The 14,489-nt window shown below is 51.1% G+C and overlaps 3 protein-coding genes across 3 annotated transcripts; 1 reads left to right on the top strand and 2 right to left on the bottom strand.

Annotated features, from left to right (window-relative positions):
- Positions 1 to 509: 509 nt before the first annotated feature.
- Positions 510 to 5,885, top strand: UREG_03887 (uncharacterized protein; the record flags this gene model as incomplete). The annotated part of the gene is made up of 3 exons (XM_002544324.1): positions 510 to 1,785; positions 1,964 to 2,107; positions 2,479 to 5,885. The coding sequence occupies 3 exons, from the start codon at positions 510 to 512 to the stop codon at positions 5,883 to 5,885; spliced, it is 4,827 nt and encodes a 1,608-aa protein (XP_002544370.1).
- Positions 5,886 to 6,453: 568 nt separating this feature from the next.
- On the bottom strand, positions 6,454 to 7,884 carry UREG_03886 (uncharacterized protein; the record flags this gene model as incomplete). Its single annotated transcript, XM_002544323.1, has 1 exon — positions 6,454 to 7,884. One exon carries the CDS (start codon positions 7,882 to 7,884, stop codon positions 6,454 to 6,456), a length of 1,431 nt encoding a protein of 476 aa, XP_002544369.1.
- A 638-nt stretch (positions 7,885 to 8,522) lies between these two features.
- Positions 8,523 to 14,070, bottom strand: UREG_03885 (uncharacterized protein; the record flags this gene model as incomplete). The annotated part of the gene is made up of 7 exons (XM_002544322.1): positions 8,523 to 9,735; positions 9,795 to 12,348; positions 12,408 to 12,456; positions 12,517 to 12,611; positions 12,672 to 13,490; positions 13,556 to 13,604; positions 13,702 to 14,070. 7 exons carry the CDS (start codon positions 14,068 to 14,070, stop codon positions 8,523 to 8,525), a joined length of 5,148 nt encoding a protein of 1,715 aa, XP_002544368.1.
- Positions 14,071 to 14,489: the final 419 nt, after the last annotated feature.

Here is a 14,489-nt window from a genome sequence, read left to right as displayed (position 1 = left end):
CCTCGGCAATGTAAAACTCCAGCGTCAGAAAATGAAGTTCATGGCTTTGCTTCCCGTGAGGGACGCGCATGCTCATCCTGGGCCGCTATGGCGCTGACGACGAGACCAAATCTAGGGATCTCGGCTGGAGGGGATTCCAAAGAGCGTTGCAGATTTCGTTTGGGCATCTGCATGAAGGCGTTGCTGGCTCACGGACTTCGTCGTCATCAGCCAACGCGGTCTGTTCTGTTTTCAAGCCAGGAATATCTTTTCATCGAGACGGGAGCGTTGGTTGTACTGTAGGTGTGAAAAGAGGGAGGTCACAGGCATTCAGGATGGTTAAGTTCAACCACCAGCCAGACGGAGTGGCAGCCAAACCAGCAGTTGATGATTTCATGACAGCCTCATCGCTGAACCTAGCTCTGCCCTCCGCTTTATGAAGCTGTGTTGCCTCGAATGGCCACTATCACAATCCCGGTAACTACTGAAGACATTCACTGCGATATCCTGCGTCCAAACGCAGCCGAACCATGACCATGAGAACTCCCCCCAATGCTCCCCTGCATCTATACCAAAACCGACCAGATCTGCCTCAGATGAGATTGGTCTCTTCGTCAAGCGATCGTCGCCTCTCGCCAACGACAGAACAATGGCACGATGAATCGCAAACCGTACTGCTGGAAGGCATTGGCGATCTACGGAATGACCACACCAGTGGCGCAAAGGCTTTGGCGACAAAGGCCGTGGCCCTACTGATGCGAATCGGGCGGGTTGCTGGTAATGGTCTGGCTAACGAGCAGTCGACAACAGATGATAAAGACCAGACTTGGTGGATTACGGTCCGTAGGGCTGGCTGGGCAATATCTACGTATGGGAGACCTAGCATGGGAGCTGCGATTACAGTTGCTGTGGTCAACGCGCTGGAGCGAGGTGAGGCCGCCCAGCGAGAATTTGAGAGTGCTACTTCCGCTCCGGAGCAGGCCCGTGGTACAGAATTGATAAGCCATCGGATCCGAAAGATGGAGGAATACTTGAGGGAACGAAGGCAGGGTGGCGCGCAGATCGGACAGAATTTACGACAGTTTATTCGAAGCAGATTCGCCGCTGAACCGGGTGAGCACAAAGTGACGGTGTTGACATTAAGTCTGAGTTCAACTATCAAGGATGCTCTGATGACCTTGCTTGAGCTTGAGCATCAACCAAATGTCTGCGAGCGCGAAGCGAAACTGGTGATCCACCTCCGCATTATGGAGTCTCGTCCCCTGTGCGAAGGGGCGGAGCTCGCAAGGATGCTTGCGGCGGAAGCAGCCAGCAAAGGGTATACCGGTAATCTGAGAATTGAAGTCGCATCCGATGCCAGCGTTGCAATCCTTGCACGAGATGTCGACCTTGTCCTTATTGGCGCCGATCGGATCTCGGAATCCGGAGATGTAAGTAATAAGACGGGCAGTCTCCCTGCGGTTTTGTGCGCGAAGAGCGTATCGAAGGATGCTGTTATTGCTACATTATCGGACCTTGAAAAAGTCGCAAAGCCAGGGAGGATGGAGGAACACCTCGAAGAGGATAACGACCCGGCGGAGCTTTCGAGTGCCTGGGCGCCTTTGGTGCGTGAAAGCATATCACAGGAGGCGTGGAGCGAAGTCGTCACGGTGAAGAACGTGTATTTCGAATGGGTGCCTGCGAGCCATATCAACCATTACATCTGCGAGACGGGCATCCTGAGCGCGGTCGACATCCAGAGACAGTCGCAGTGGGTATCGGCTGCCGAACAGCGGTTATTTGGGGAGCTGGGCGGCCCCTACCATGGTTGAAGCCGGACGCCATATGGTCCGTGAGCCAACCCAAGAGCGTCGCACCGTTCCATGACGACGACGGCGGGCCCGAAGCCCAGCCCAGAGCAATTTCAAACCTAACCAGCAGCTGATGAAGAAGAAGAAGCATAATAATATCAAAATATCAAAATAATAATAGCTCTACTAAATAGGGGCTGCGCGAAGCTTTATCGATAAGGCGGCGCTAGGCCCAAAACAGCAGCCCGTAAACAAACCAAAACAAACCCCCGTGATGCCGCCAAACAACCTGCAGCACGGCTCCTTGTCCTGTCCAGCTCTGCGATTTATGTGCTCGGGTGAGCGGGTTGTTGCGATGGCCTCGTGGTTTCTCATCCTTATCGTCTCTTGATCCTGTTGCTTCTCCCTTCTTCAAGCTGCATTTGGTTGGCCTAGTCTGTCTTTCGCTAGTTACCGGAGTTGGTGCTTTCAATTGACTGCCAGGTACCCTCATGTATTATTTGCAATAATAACTATTCCCTATTATGACCTTGAGTATCTCGCCTGCCGCTCACTCATGTTATGCAATTGCTGCTCGATCTCCATCTCTCCGAATTCCTTTTCTCCTTCCCGCGCTTGACCTCCTGACCGCCTCCAATGGCTCCCGAAGCCTCTCAGCTACCCACGAAATTCCCTTGTTGGTGTAGGGCTATATACTCATGGGGTGGAGAAACCAAGCGCGACTTGGGGTTTGTGGAAGGGGATTTGATTGAATGTCTCAATGCCGGCGACGGGTCATGGTGGACGGGCCGTTTGAAGCGCGATCCACGCATGGTGGGAGTGTTTCCGTCGAATTTCGTCAAGGTCCTCGAGGATTTCGTGCCCGGCAGCCGCTCCGTAAGCCCGCTACCGCCCAGTGCGCAGGTCACTCCGTCAAATTCCACTGCCGGCGGCCCCAAGAAACAAAAGACAATTTTCAGGAAACCGTTTCAGGGTTACAAGGAGGTGGTTGGGCCGTCAGGGAGCCTTTCTGCGCAATCAAAACCAGCTGTGTCGCCTATAAAAACACCAACCCAAAGGCAACCTGTAAAGAGGCCTCGGGACCCCGACCGCACGCCCACAGCGAGACGCAGCGAACCTCCCGTCCGCCCTCCGTCACGTGCTATTTCGCCCGCTCCGCCGCCTCCGCCGGCCCCAGTAGCGGAAAGGGATGAGTCTCCGCCCCCTCCACCTCCGCCTCCGCATCGGATTCTCCACAGGCGCTCTGTATCACCTCAACCGCGATACTACAGCCAGGTACCAAATAATTATCCTCCAAGGACGCCCTCCCCGTTTCCGCAGTCGCCTATTAACGTGAATACGCCGTCACCGCTGAGGGATGCAATTGAAGACGTCATGTCCTCCTTGCATGATATGGGCGTCCATCGTGGGGCCCATTCCCCCCAACCTCCGCCTCATGCATCCATGAATCCCTGGTCACCGGAGGCTTTCGATCAAATACACGAGCATACCGGCCGAGGCCGAAATGAGCGACCGCTAACTTCCTTGGGCCTTGGTAGTCACGATCCTTCCCAGGAAGATGACTTTTCTTATCAGCATAATAATAGCAATACTAGTAATCGCTATTATGACGGCCCTCCACAGCTCAGTAACTATGTTGAAAGAATGGAGAGTCGACTGCGACAGCTGCATGCGCAAGAGCAAGAAGATCGCGATGAGCTTCACCTCCCGCCACCTACACCACCGAAGAAAGACCCTCAGGGGAACGAGGACTTCATGTCCCAACGGCAACGATCGCTTAGAAACCGAAAGTCAATTAGCGAACTTAATAGCGCGTATCTTGGCCGCACATTCACAACCAAGTCAACGGCAACCAATTCTTCGAGCGGCGTCCAGAGTGTGGCGACAAATAGTACTACTAGCACTGGATTAACGAGCCAGAGCTTAATGAGCGGTACATCCGCGGGTGGATTCAGTGCAACGAGTGCAGCGAGCTTTGCCCGGCGTACTAAAGCATTTGGAATATCGGGGGATAGACCACGGAGTCCGATAAACCGCCCACGGTCTCGAGGAGTTTATGGCTTAGAAAGAGGCAACTCTACAAGCAGTAGGCCACAAACACCTTTGACAGGAATATCGTATCATTCGAGTCACAATTCATCTCGACAAGGCGCCACATCTGCAATGGGATGGTCCGAGTATAACAAAGGGAACGACTCTCCAGGCGTTTTCGGAGGACTCACAACGCCCAAATCAAAGAAAACTGGTTTCCTGAAGAAAATCTTAGAATCCGCGAAAACCGGCGCTGCGACTGCGAGGAGCAATATTGCGGCATCTCAAATATCGCGCCCATCATCCCCAACAAAGAATTTGATCCAGAGTGGCATCGCTTCCTTATCTCCTACTCGGCACGGTAAAGATGCCTCAAAAGAAATGGGTATTGGAGGGAATGATTGGGTGCAAGTCCGAAGAGATGTTAATCGAGCAACTACTCCTAGTCGGCATGAGCTCATTGAGCGAGTCGAACGATGCCAAATGATGGATCATCCGGTGATAGCCCCGGTGGAAGAACTTCACGAGAACGCGGAGGGGGACGAAGGTATTGATGGTTTACCAATCGCTGAACCGACAAATTGGAATAATCTGAATCTGCAGTTGGTAGATAAAAGTGCTCGATTCATCACCAGCCTACCGCCAATGATGAATCCTACGAGCTTGGCTCAGGGATATGTGTGTCGCCCGTACCGAAGCGATGCACAGAGATTGCGTGCTATTTTCACCTGGGTTAGCGAGAAGATAACGTGGGATGATGATCTGGACGGTGATGTTGACCTGCGAAGAGTCATTCTCATGAAACGAGGTTGTCCACAGGAAGTCGCGGTACTGATCATGGAAATGTGTGCTGCAGTTGGTCTCCACGCTGAGGCTGTGCGAGGATATTTGAAGACCCCTGGTGAAGTTATAGATTTCGACTGTCTTTCTAGGCCGAATCACTGGTGGAACGCGGTTCTGATTGATGGAGAATGGAGAATCATGGATTGCTCGCTGGCCAGCCCGACGCATCCGCGGAGATCCCTATATTCCAGCGTGAACCCTCAAGCTGCTGATAGCTGGTATTTTCTCGCTCGACCGATGGAGATTTGCTACACACATATCCCCCTACTCCCAGAGCATCAGCATGTCTGCCCTCCGATTAACCCTGCAATCCTACTGTCTCTTCCATGTGCCTGCCCTGCCTTTTTCAAAAATGGTATGCACTTGCCGAATTATGATACCAGCTTATTTCAGATAAATGGGTTGGAGACAGTGCAGATTCGTATTCATGTTCCCCCTGATGTGGAATGCATTGCGGAAGTTGAAGCCATTGCATTCGCCTGTGATGCAGATGGCGACCGTTTTGAGAGCGGTGACGTGGTAAAGAAAAAGGCCTTGACCCAGGCTGATTGGTTCCGCGGCCAGAAGCGATTCACAGTCAAAGCTGTGCTGCCAGGCGATGAGGGACAGGGTGTGCTGAAGGTGTATGCCGGGAAGAAAGGTCTAATGCACTCATCAAAAGACATTCCACATCCGCTGGCTTTTGCTATTCCAATCCTTCATACTGGTGAAAACCCTCCTTATGAATTTCTTATTCGTCACCCAACTCCTCACGCACAGCGTCATGACCTGTACGTTATACAGCCGCAATGTGGGCGGTTGGCCATCAATAACACGTTTGTCTTTGCCGTTCGGCAGCATCCGGCCTATTCGCCCTCCACAACAGCAAGTTTCAGTGAAGTGAGTGGTCGAGTGTCTCCGAACCCTTTCGCTCGACCCTCGAGCTCACTCAGCATGGTATCTTCCATCGCCACTGTTTCAAATGCATCGACTACTTCTGTGAACAGCAAGGGACACGGTTCGCGCGAGAAACCAGCAAAGTTGGCGGTACAAACTCCATCAGGCAAGATTTTACGACTGACGAGAAAAGCGGATCATATGATTACGACAAGCATGGCTACTGAATGGGCTAACGATGGGCTTCCCGATGGGAGCGTTTGGGAGACGGTCATCAAGGTTAGCGAGCGGGGCGTTTGGAGAGGGCTGGTGCTGGCAGATCGGAGTGCTAGATGGTGCGTTTGGGGAGAATGGGAGTGTATCTGATCATATCATTTGGCGCCAGCTCCTTTTTTTTGCTTGGGATTTGATTTGATTTTGAGCCGTTTTAGCCTCTGGGTGATTTGGCGCAGTGTGCTCCTTTCTGGGATGTACAGGTGGTTTTATACCCCGATTGGTGCAAAAAGCGTGTTATCATTTCGTGCACAGCAGGTTGATTGCTAGTGTTTCCTTTCGTTCCGCCATTTTTCGGATTAAGGAAGATATGACTGAACATGGCTTGATATCTGCATCCGTGCTTAGCCTGATATGATGTTTGAGGGTCGGCTTCATGTTTAATACCTTCTCTGCTGAATCTCATTCGATTGTTCATAACCTTTTTCGAGTTGGAAATGCTATTCTAGAATCACATCATGGCAAATTTGATCGGCAATTACATTCTGGGCAGGCGGGCTTCTTTCGCGAGGTGTACTCGTAAATATCGAAACTGCAAATGGTAAAATGTCTCGGCTTGAGCCTGGAGTTCTCCAACTTTTGTAAATGGAATAGTTGTCGTGTTGGATTTCAGAACTTTTTTTAGATATAGGTTATCCGTAAACTAGATTCATAAACGTCCTTATAACAAGGATTCCGTCATGGCATTCCTCAGTAGCGGGGCAACTTGTTTCCTACTCTTGGACACGTCTGTCTGGCGCCATATACGGATCATATCGTCATTTGTGTTTGAAAACGTTTGGATATTGCTGCCTGACAAGTTCTGTAACCCAAGCTTGTCAATCGCAAGGGCTTCAAAGAGTTCGAAGCCTTGGGAGTGCCCTTTATCTAAACACCAGACCAGAAGTTCACGGTGAAACTGGTTTTCGGGCTGGGTTGTATATGCAGTCATGACGGCGACGACATCAAGATTTCTAGATTGGGCGAAGGCACGTAGAGAATCAAAAAACTGTTGTGGGGACTCAGGACTTTGATGCTCCTGGCTGGCTTTCGAAATAAGCCACGAAATTGGCTTCACTACGCTGCAAATGCCGATTTTGATCTTCTTCACAATTCCCCGGGTCGCGGGTATATCGTCAATCCAGTCTTTATAATCCCTACCCAAAACTTCGTCGGTGGTTAGCTTGTCAACACTAGAGTTTTTTGCGTTGATAATCTCTTCATAAAACTTGTCACAATTCCATGATGGATCCTGGGCCTGGTTGATTTTGCTTTTGAGGAATGATACCGCCAAACGATCAACCTCGGAAACTTTGTCTTTGGCGGTCATATTAGTCGTGTCGGCGAGGATGGCAGCGAGGGCGAGCTTAGCAACTTCAGATTCAGCTCGCAAACTGCTGATAATAGAGCTCTCTAATTGCGGATGACCCTCATGTACCGCTTCAACAAAGGGGGTATCCCTCCACAGGCCGCGGGACCGAAGCTCCCGGACAACGAGAGACGTGCAACTTCCCACTCCGGTCTGAATGCACCAAGTCGTCACATCAGGAGGAACAAACTTCTCATCATAGTGGTGATCAATGCATCCTGTCACTGCAATCGGAATGTCACCGTGGGTATCATCATCAAAGCCTTCAATCCCACGTCGCCCACTCGATAATACCGGTAGAGCATTCCAATCGACCATAAACACCTCGATTGGCTTCGCAGAATCGGGTTGAGAGTTTGTTTGACGTATTTGTTCCTTCAAGTCAGCCACAGTCAAGATGCTCTGCTTTAGAAAGGCGGCGTCGTCGGCTTCTTGATTCCCGCTATCTTTTGTCGCCAGCTTCAATGCCGTGATAAACTCAGGGCGTAATCGCCCTAGCTCGTTGCCCGATCGGACATCAGGTAGGTTGATTATGGGTACATAATGGCGAGGGGGTAAGCACCCTTGTCTGGTCGACGTCGCGATATAAGAGTATATGATGGCCGAGATGATGGAGTCTAAGTCCGCTGAAGGGTTCCCAAGAACATATGTCACTGGCTGATGTCGAGCCTGCTGAGAAGAATAGTAGGCTGCCTGCCTGAGATACTGAACTAGACCCGTAGAGGCTCGAGATTTCGTGGCCATTTTCTTCCAATACCCAACGACGATATCGACGACGTGCTATTGCAAGACTGGGAGCTGGCCACAATCCGGGTCACGTGCGGCATCCCGAGATGGATTTCCATCAGCAACAAGTTGATTCTCTCCATTAATAAAAAACAGTTCTAAGTATATATAGTATTGATACAGTTGTCTCATCCACCGTGAGTGTCCACCATGACATCCCTGTGATCGGGTATCCACAGGCCACGGTGAAAATTATACATCCCATCCTCTCTACGCTAAAGTCAAGGCGAAAATCTTGCAACATTTCTGCACTTGGAAATCGGAACAACCTCCAGTTAATGCAACAGACACCAAGAAACCGCCGGGCATAGATACCGAACTCCGGCCGATGAGAGGTGTTGCGCCGTTCCCCATACTCCGATGGCCCATACCTCCCCTACACAAGGACTCCGTACCCACAAGGCGTTTCAAATCTAACAGCAAAGAAAAAAACTTCGTGAAACCAGGCATCGAGACAGTAAGTTCGAGGAAATGAAAAGCCACAGATGAGTTATACATATTACATAAATGTGAAAAGCAACATCAGAACAAATATAAAATCAAGAAAAAGGTAGGCGGGCAAGGTACGACAAGCCAGTGTAGCAGAACGTGCAGGATCAGCTGAGGAACTCATCTTCCAGTGCACTAGTGGTGTCGTTTCCACTTTGGCCGAGGCCGTCCATGAGCCCATTCTCCCGATGTGAGTCGCCCAACGCATCCCCAGATCCGGACATCGAGCGATCCCTCGACGAACAATTCTGAGCAGTTTTGAGTGCCTCCAGCGCCTCGTTTGCATGGCTAATCTCTTCAACCGGCTCGACGTCCTGGTTCGTCAGATCGGCAAATAAATCATCCATGTCTGGACGGGGGCTGCTGCCAAAGGGGTTGTTATGGTCGATGTCTACACCGCCACTCCTATTGTTTTTAGAAAGACCTGGGGGCGACTGTGACCGTAACGGGTTGCTGCGGGTGAAATCTGGAGGGCTGAAAAGCGATTGATCAAGGTCCGGGTGACGAGTTGTTGGAGAAGTTGAGGCAAAGGTAGGGGAGTGGGAATTGCCGTCTTGAGGAAGATAATTCCCGGACCCAGGATTGTATGGCGGACCACCGTCATTAGCCGCAAGAGAGAAAGGGTTGGAAGACGAAAATGATGGAGGTTGGGACGCTGGAATTGGGGGAAGATTCGGAGTCGTCACGTTTGCAGCGGAGACCGGCCGGTTTTCGCCAGTTGGAGTCGCAGAGCGCTTGATCGAGGCCGGCTGTAAAGGAGCCGGTCTTCCGCTATGAGGCTCAGTGGATTTCCGTTTCGGCGGGAAGGTGTGATATTTTGTGCGAAGATGCAGTGGAAGATCTTCAGGCTTATCCACCCCCAGTTGCGCCATTAATTTCTGCTGTTTCGTAGGCCTGGGTTTTCGAGTTGAAAGGGATTGCTCCAAGATTGGCGGAGGCTCAGGTGCCACCGGGGCCCATCTATGAATCTCTTGACGGAAATAATTCGTCTCATATGCAAGCAAAACTTCGGCCCCTTCGATTTTGCGGAGGTAGAAAATCTGCGTCGGCACTTCTTCAGCAGTTGTGCATGTAGAATGCGTAAATGAGCGTATAAAATCCCTGAAGGCGGAAGCTTTATCGACAATTGACTCCAAGATCTGCTCTTCGTCGGGTTGAAATGGAAGGTCGGCTATCTCAGATTGCCACTCTATAAGGTCTTCCAGTTTAGGACGCGCAGCGTCACGCGGGATTTTAACACGCCAATCGCAAATCGGACATGTATAGCTGTCATATTCCTTCACCTTTCCACGGGCGATTTTGAGGCATTTCCCGTGATACCTATTATTCGTTAGTTTCCATCAGATCACTTGAATCAACAACAGCAAGTCATGACTTACCATTCATGGCAGACTTCGCATTCGATCATCAGCCCTGCCTCCTGTTGCCTACAGATGCAAAACACGTCCTTCTTCTTCGAGCGAGTGCCAACCCACGAATGGGATTCTCCGCCTTCAGGCGTCGTTTCGCGAGATGCTGGCTCCACTGGAGGGCGACATCGATCTTCTAGGTCAAAGCAGAATGAATTTTTCTTCTCAACATACTGCATATGCACCTTGAGAATGTGAAGCGGGGCGTTTGCCTTCCCAAACAGCTTTTTACCTCTCCTCATCCAATCTTCATGGCGCTTTTGTTCCCGTTCCAAGTCAATGGTGCCGGTGGGTTTGCTGTTTAATTGTGACAGTGACTCCATCAATTCGCGAACATCTTTGTAATGCGGACGCATTCGGAAATCCGAACTCTTGCTTCTTTCATAAAGGCTGGAAATCTGTTTTTGAGCCTCACGTTGTTTCGTCAAAATCGCTTCTACCGCAGCCAGTGTTTCGGGGTTGACGGGGAACCTGGCGGCCTGTGCAGAGAGCGCCTCGAGTTGCTGGTAATGCACAGCTTCAACAGACATGAGCTCCTTCGCTTTTGCTTCCCAGGTTTCACCCTGTCGACATAAATCACGGAAGTGAACGAGATGTTCATTAGTTTCTGCTAGCCCCAGTTCTTCACCTTGCTTGACGAATTCCCGGCAATCGTCTAGAGATTGGTACTGGTCACGTCTGCGACGAGCCTCGTCGTTCCATTTCATTTGTCTTACGACGCGTTCTAACTTGTCAACTTCAGGCACATCCACATTGAAATTTTTCCCAAGCTCCACAAGTTCCTCGACTTCCTGCGTCGAAGTGACGTGCGGATTACAGAGGATTGCTTGCGCATCGCTCTGGAACTTCTGTATCTCTGCAATCTTCTCGCGCAAAGTGACAATTTGTGGGCAGTCGAACGAGAGTTCCTCTGCTTCGGCGAGCAGGGCATGTATCTTATCTATATTGCGTAGTTCACGGTCGCGCTCTTCAAGTTGCGCAGCTTTGGCAGCGTTGCCTTTGCGCCAAAGCTTTTCATTCTTGCGGCGATTTTGCTGCTTTCGAGTAATGTAATTATTTGCTTCCTCTACCCATTTGTCGCAACGCTGCACAAATGCGGCCAGGTCTTGTAGACCGGGGAGATGGTAAGGGATCTTCTCACCTTCGGAAAGTAACGAGTGCATCGCTTTTAACGAAGGCTTCGGTTCATTTTCCAGAATGTTCTCGAGTTTTTCTGCCCAGGCCTCTGGAATCCGCGCGCGGTCTTCGACTTTCTGCGTGAAAGTTTGAATATCATCGTTGGACATTCGATAACGCAGACTATGGTTTGGGCCATGCAGGCGCTCCGATACGTCCTTGTCACAGCACGAATAGCTTTCCGCATGTAACAAGCATAGAACTTTGCCCGTTTTGTGGCAACGGAATTGGGTCAAGTAGCTGTACACTTTGCAGTAAGTGCATTGATACTCTTCTTCGGGAAGATCATCATCCTCGACCACAATTGTAAAATCCTCCGGGCTTTCAGATTTGTTTCCATCGGATTCTTGCGCCCCATTTCGTTGATGCAACTCTCGTTGACGTGCGAGCAATCTGGCACGTTGTTCAAGCTCTCGATTACACATTCGCCGCAGCGCGGGGCCGAGCCATTTCGCCGTTTTAATCGAGGTGTCCCTGGCTGCAGCAGTAAGCAATAACTCATCATGTGAAAAGCAAGGCTGGCGCCTGAATTCCTGAAGGCGGGCTACTCCAGCCTGTCCAAGAGGTTCCCAGTCAGCGGGAGCAAAGTTAACCGCCTCGTTGAAATTGAACCCGTGGTTAAAGCCAGCATGGTACGCCTGAGGGAAAGTGATTACGAATTGGCCAGCACGTTGGTCAAGCCCATACACATTGACACCAGCTTTCCTCAGCTGGTCTGGAGGAAGAAGCGTAACGAGCTGGAATAGGAGATCGGGTTGGGTTTCAAATAATTCCGGTACAGCTTGGCGCATGGCTGCCTCAAATGCCTCCGCGTCTGCGCCGGGGATCCCGTACCAGGTCTTGGTAGCTCCGAAATGCTGGTAGTTAGCCGAATATGAATAATGATCCTCATTGTGCCAGCAAAACGTCGAAAAACACATCCCAACATATACCCATGGCACAGTCATTCCTGACACATCAGACTTAATATGGCGGAAGAGCGATTCGCCATGCAGTGGAAGCACGTTCAGATTCCAAGGATCCACCGAATACGGGTCCAATGGGTTCCTTTCAACAGTGGGAAACCCGCTTCCATGAGTGGTGGAATGAATATCAGCACCATACTCGACTTCCACCGTTTCTGTCAGGCTCTCGACGAGTCTCCAGAATTCTCGTTCGATGTCGTCTTCGGTTTCACGGCGATGAGCATTGATAACGGGATCAAAAGGCATCTTTCCAGCAAAATAGTTCCTTTTGAAGGCATCTGCTTTTTCTTGAAATTGCCTCAAGGAGTATATTCCACCTTCCTCGAAGCCATACTCTCCAGTTCCAACAAGACACTTTGGGCAATGCCAGTCATAGTTGGGGACTATGTTCAGAGGCGGATCGAGGCATTGCATATGAAATCCGTTATCACATCCATCGCACACGAGAATCGAGGGGCCGGTCGTTGCTCCCTCCCGCAACTTTCACATTTCTATATGCCAACAGTTTAGCGCCACTCGTCGCTCCAGAGAACCCGTTGGTCTACACTTACATCTCCTGTTTTCCTGTTTCCGCGTTTGCCACGGGATTGGGAAGGAGTGGGCCGCAATAAACTCATGTTCGATCCCGAAACAACTGGAGGGGCATCTGCAAAAGAAAAAAAAAATCAGCATTCAGCGGGTGGGTCAGGACAGAGGAAATGCAAACCTCTCTTGATGCGCTTGCTCCGTCGTCCGTTTGCACCGTCCCCGTCTCCGTTTTCTGCCTGTGAATTAGCTGCTCCGCTCTCATTGCTGAGGGCGCGCTTTAGAGCTTGCGAGTCACGGCCGTTGACCCCAGAAGCGCGACGGGATTCCGAGTTCTTTGGTCCCGCGCTAGATGGGAGCGTTGAGCTTTCAAGCCTTTGATCTGTTTCCGTCTTTACGACAGGGGGTCCATTATTGATAGCAACGAAAGACGTCGTTTTGGGGATTCCATTCGCAGGAGCGTTGACAGCAGTGAACCCAGTAGTTATAGGCTGATGCGGAAAAGCTTCAGGGGTATCTGCTTTTTCCGGAGCATTACTTTCGAGAGAAGAGTTAAGGGCAACAGATGCTTTAACCGCGGGTGACTGATTATTCGTTACGCCTGTAGTTCCATTCGTGGTCAAAGAGTTTTTCTTCGTAGGAGATGGTTTTGGAGACGGTGTGAAGGGACCGCCGTGCTCAATCTCTAACTGCTGTTGCACTCCTGGTTTCGCGACGAGAAGATAGTCTTCATAAGGTTGCAGCCAACGCTGGTAAGAATTTTTAAGAGAAGTCGACAACGACGACATAATCTTTCCGCTATAGCCGAGATCGCGGCCGATTTCTGCCCATTTCTTGAGTTTACAAACCTGGTCGAACCCACCTCGCACCTCAACCGCTTTTTTCAACTTGTAAAGGTCGAGGGGCCGCTTATCGACACTGGGAAAACGCGCCAATGTTGTGCCGTGTTGCCGATGGAATTTGGTTAACTGGTCTAGGTAGTTCAGGTTCGCTCGAGTTCCTGGATGATAGTCAGCTTCGGCCTAGAAATAACACTTACACACAAGTCGGCTAGGCGCAACGTACCTCCTTCCACCGAGTTCAATTCTTGCCTTCGAGTTCGAAAATGGAAACGCTGTACATAACAATTAATACAAAGGGCTTTCGTGTCTCCGCGAGGAATGGAAATCGCCAAGTGCCTTGTTGAGGACGTGCAAGGAGGAGCTTCATACCTCGGTATCAATGGCAAATGGGGGATCCCAGCTATCCGGAGGGATGATCTTGCATATTCCATACTTCTTTCCTTCAGGTGCAATCTTCCGTATATATTCCATGGGGTCCTTGAACTCCTCCTCGGTGGGACGGAAGGTCGGGGCCTCGGGCAGGCCATGGGGTCGGACTCGTTTGACGGGCTCTCGAACGGCAGTCGGATGGCCCCGGCGTTCGACGGTGGAAAGATCCAAGGGCGCAGCCCTTCGGGCACTGAGAGGAACATTGGGAGCGTAGGAGGGGTTGGAGTTCGCGATCCGGATGGACGAACGGCTTATCGACTGGGGATGCTGCACGGCAGCGTTCCCTCCCGTTGACGGCGGAGCCACCATTCTCTAAATGGGTGGAATATGGTTGGCGGGAGGGGGTAGAGGTCTATCACGCCGAGAAGGGAGCCTAGGGGAGGTGCGAACACCGCATTGGCGAGATGAGCGATGGATGGGACGGGACGGGGAGTAATTGGGGGGAGAAAGTGAAGGCTCAATAGGGGCGTATAAGCCGGGAGTGCTGGGGGATAAGAAATACAAGAGGCAATGATGGAGTTGGGAGTGACGATGCAACGGCGTAGGAGAAGATCAGCCGAAAAGATCGGGCGGGTGGATGGGTGGTCGCAGAGTGGAAGACTGGCTTCATGGAGAGCGAAAAATGGGGGAGAGATCGCTCACGAACTTCTTCTGGTCGTGGATTAAACTCCAACTCGATGATTCTCCAGGTGGAGCCTTCCCAGCGCGGTACCTTACAATACGGCCTG

This window comes from Uncinocarpus reesii, genomic scaffold (assembly GCF_000003515.1).
Source record: "Uncinocarpus reesii 1704 scaffold_2 genomic scaffold, whole genome shotgun sequence".
Classification (NCBI taxonomy): domain Eukaryota; kingdom Fungi; phylum Ascomycota; class Eurotiomycetes; order Onygenales; family Onygenaceae; genus Uncinocarpus; species Uncinocarpus reesii.
Note: the sequence above shows the minus strand (reverse complement) of the source record. Positions and strands in the feature narration are given on the sequence as shown.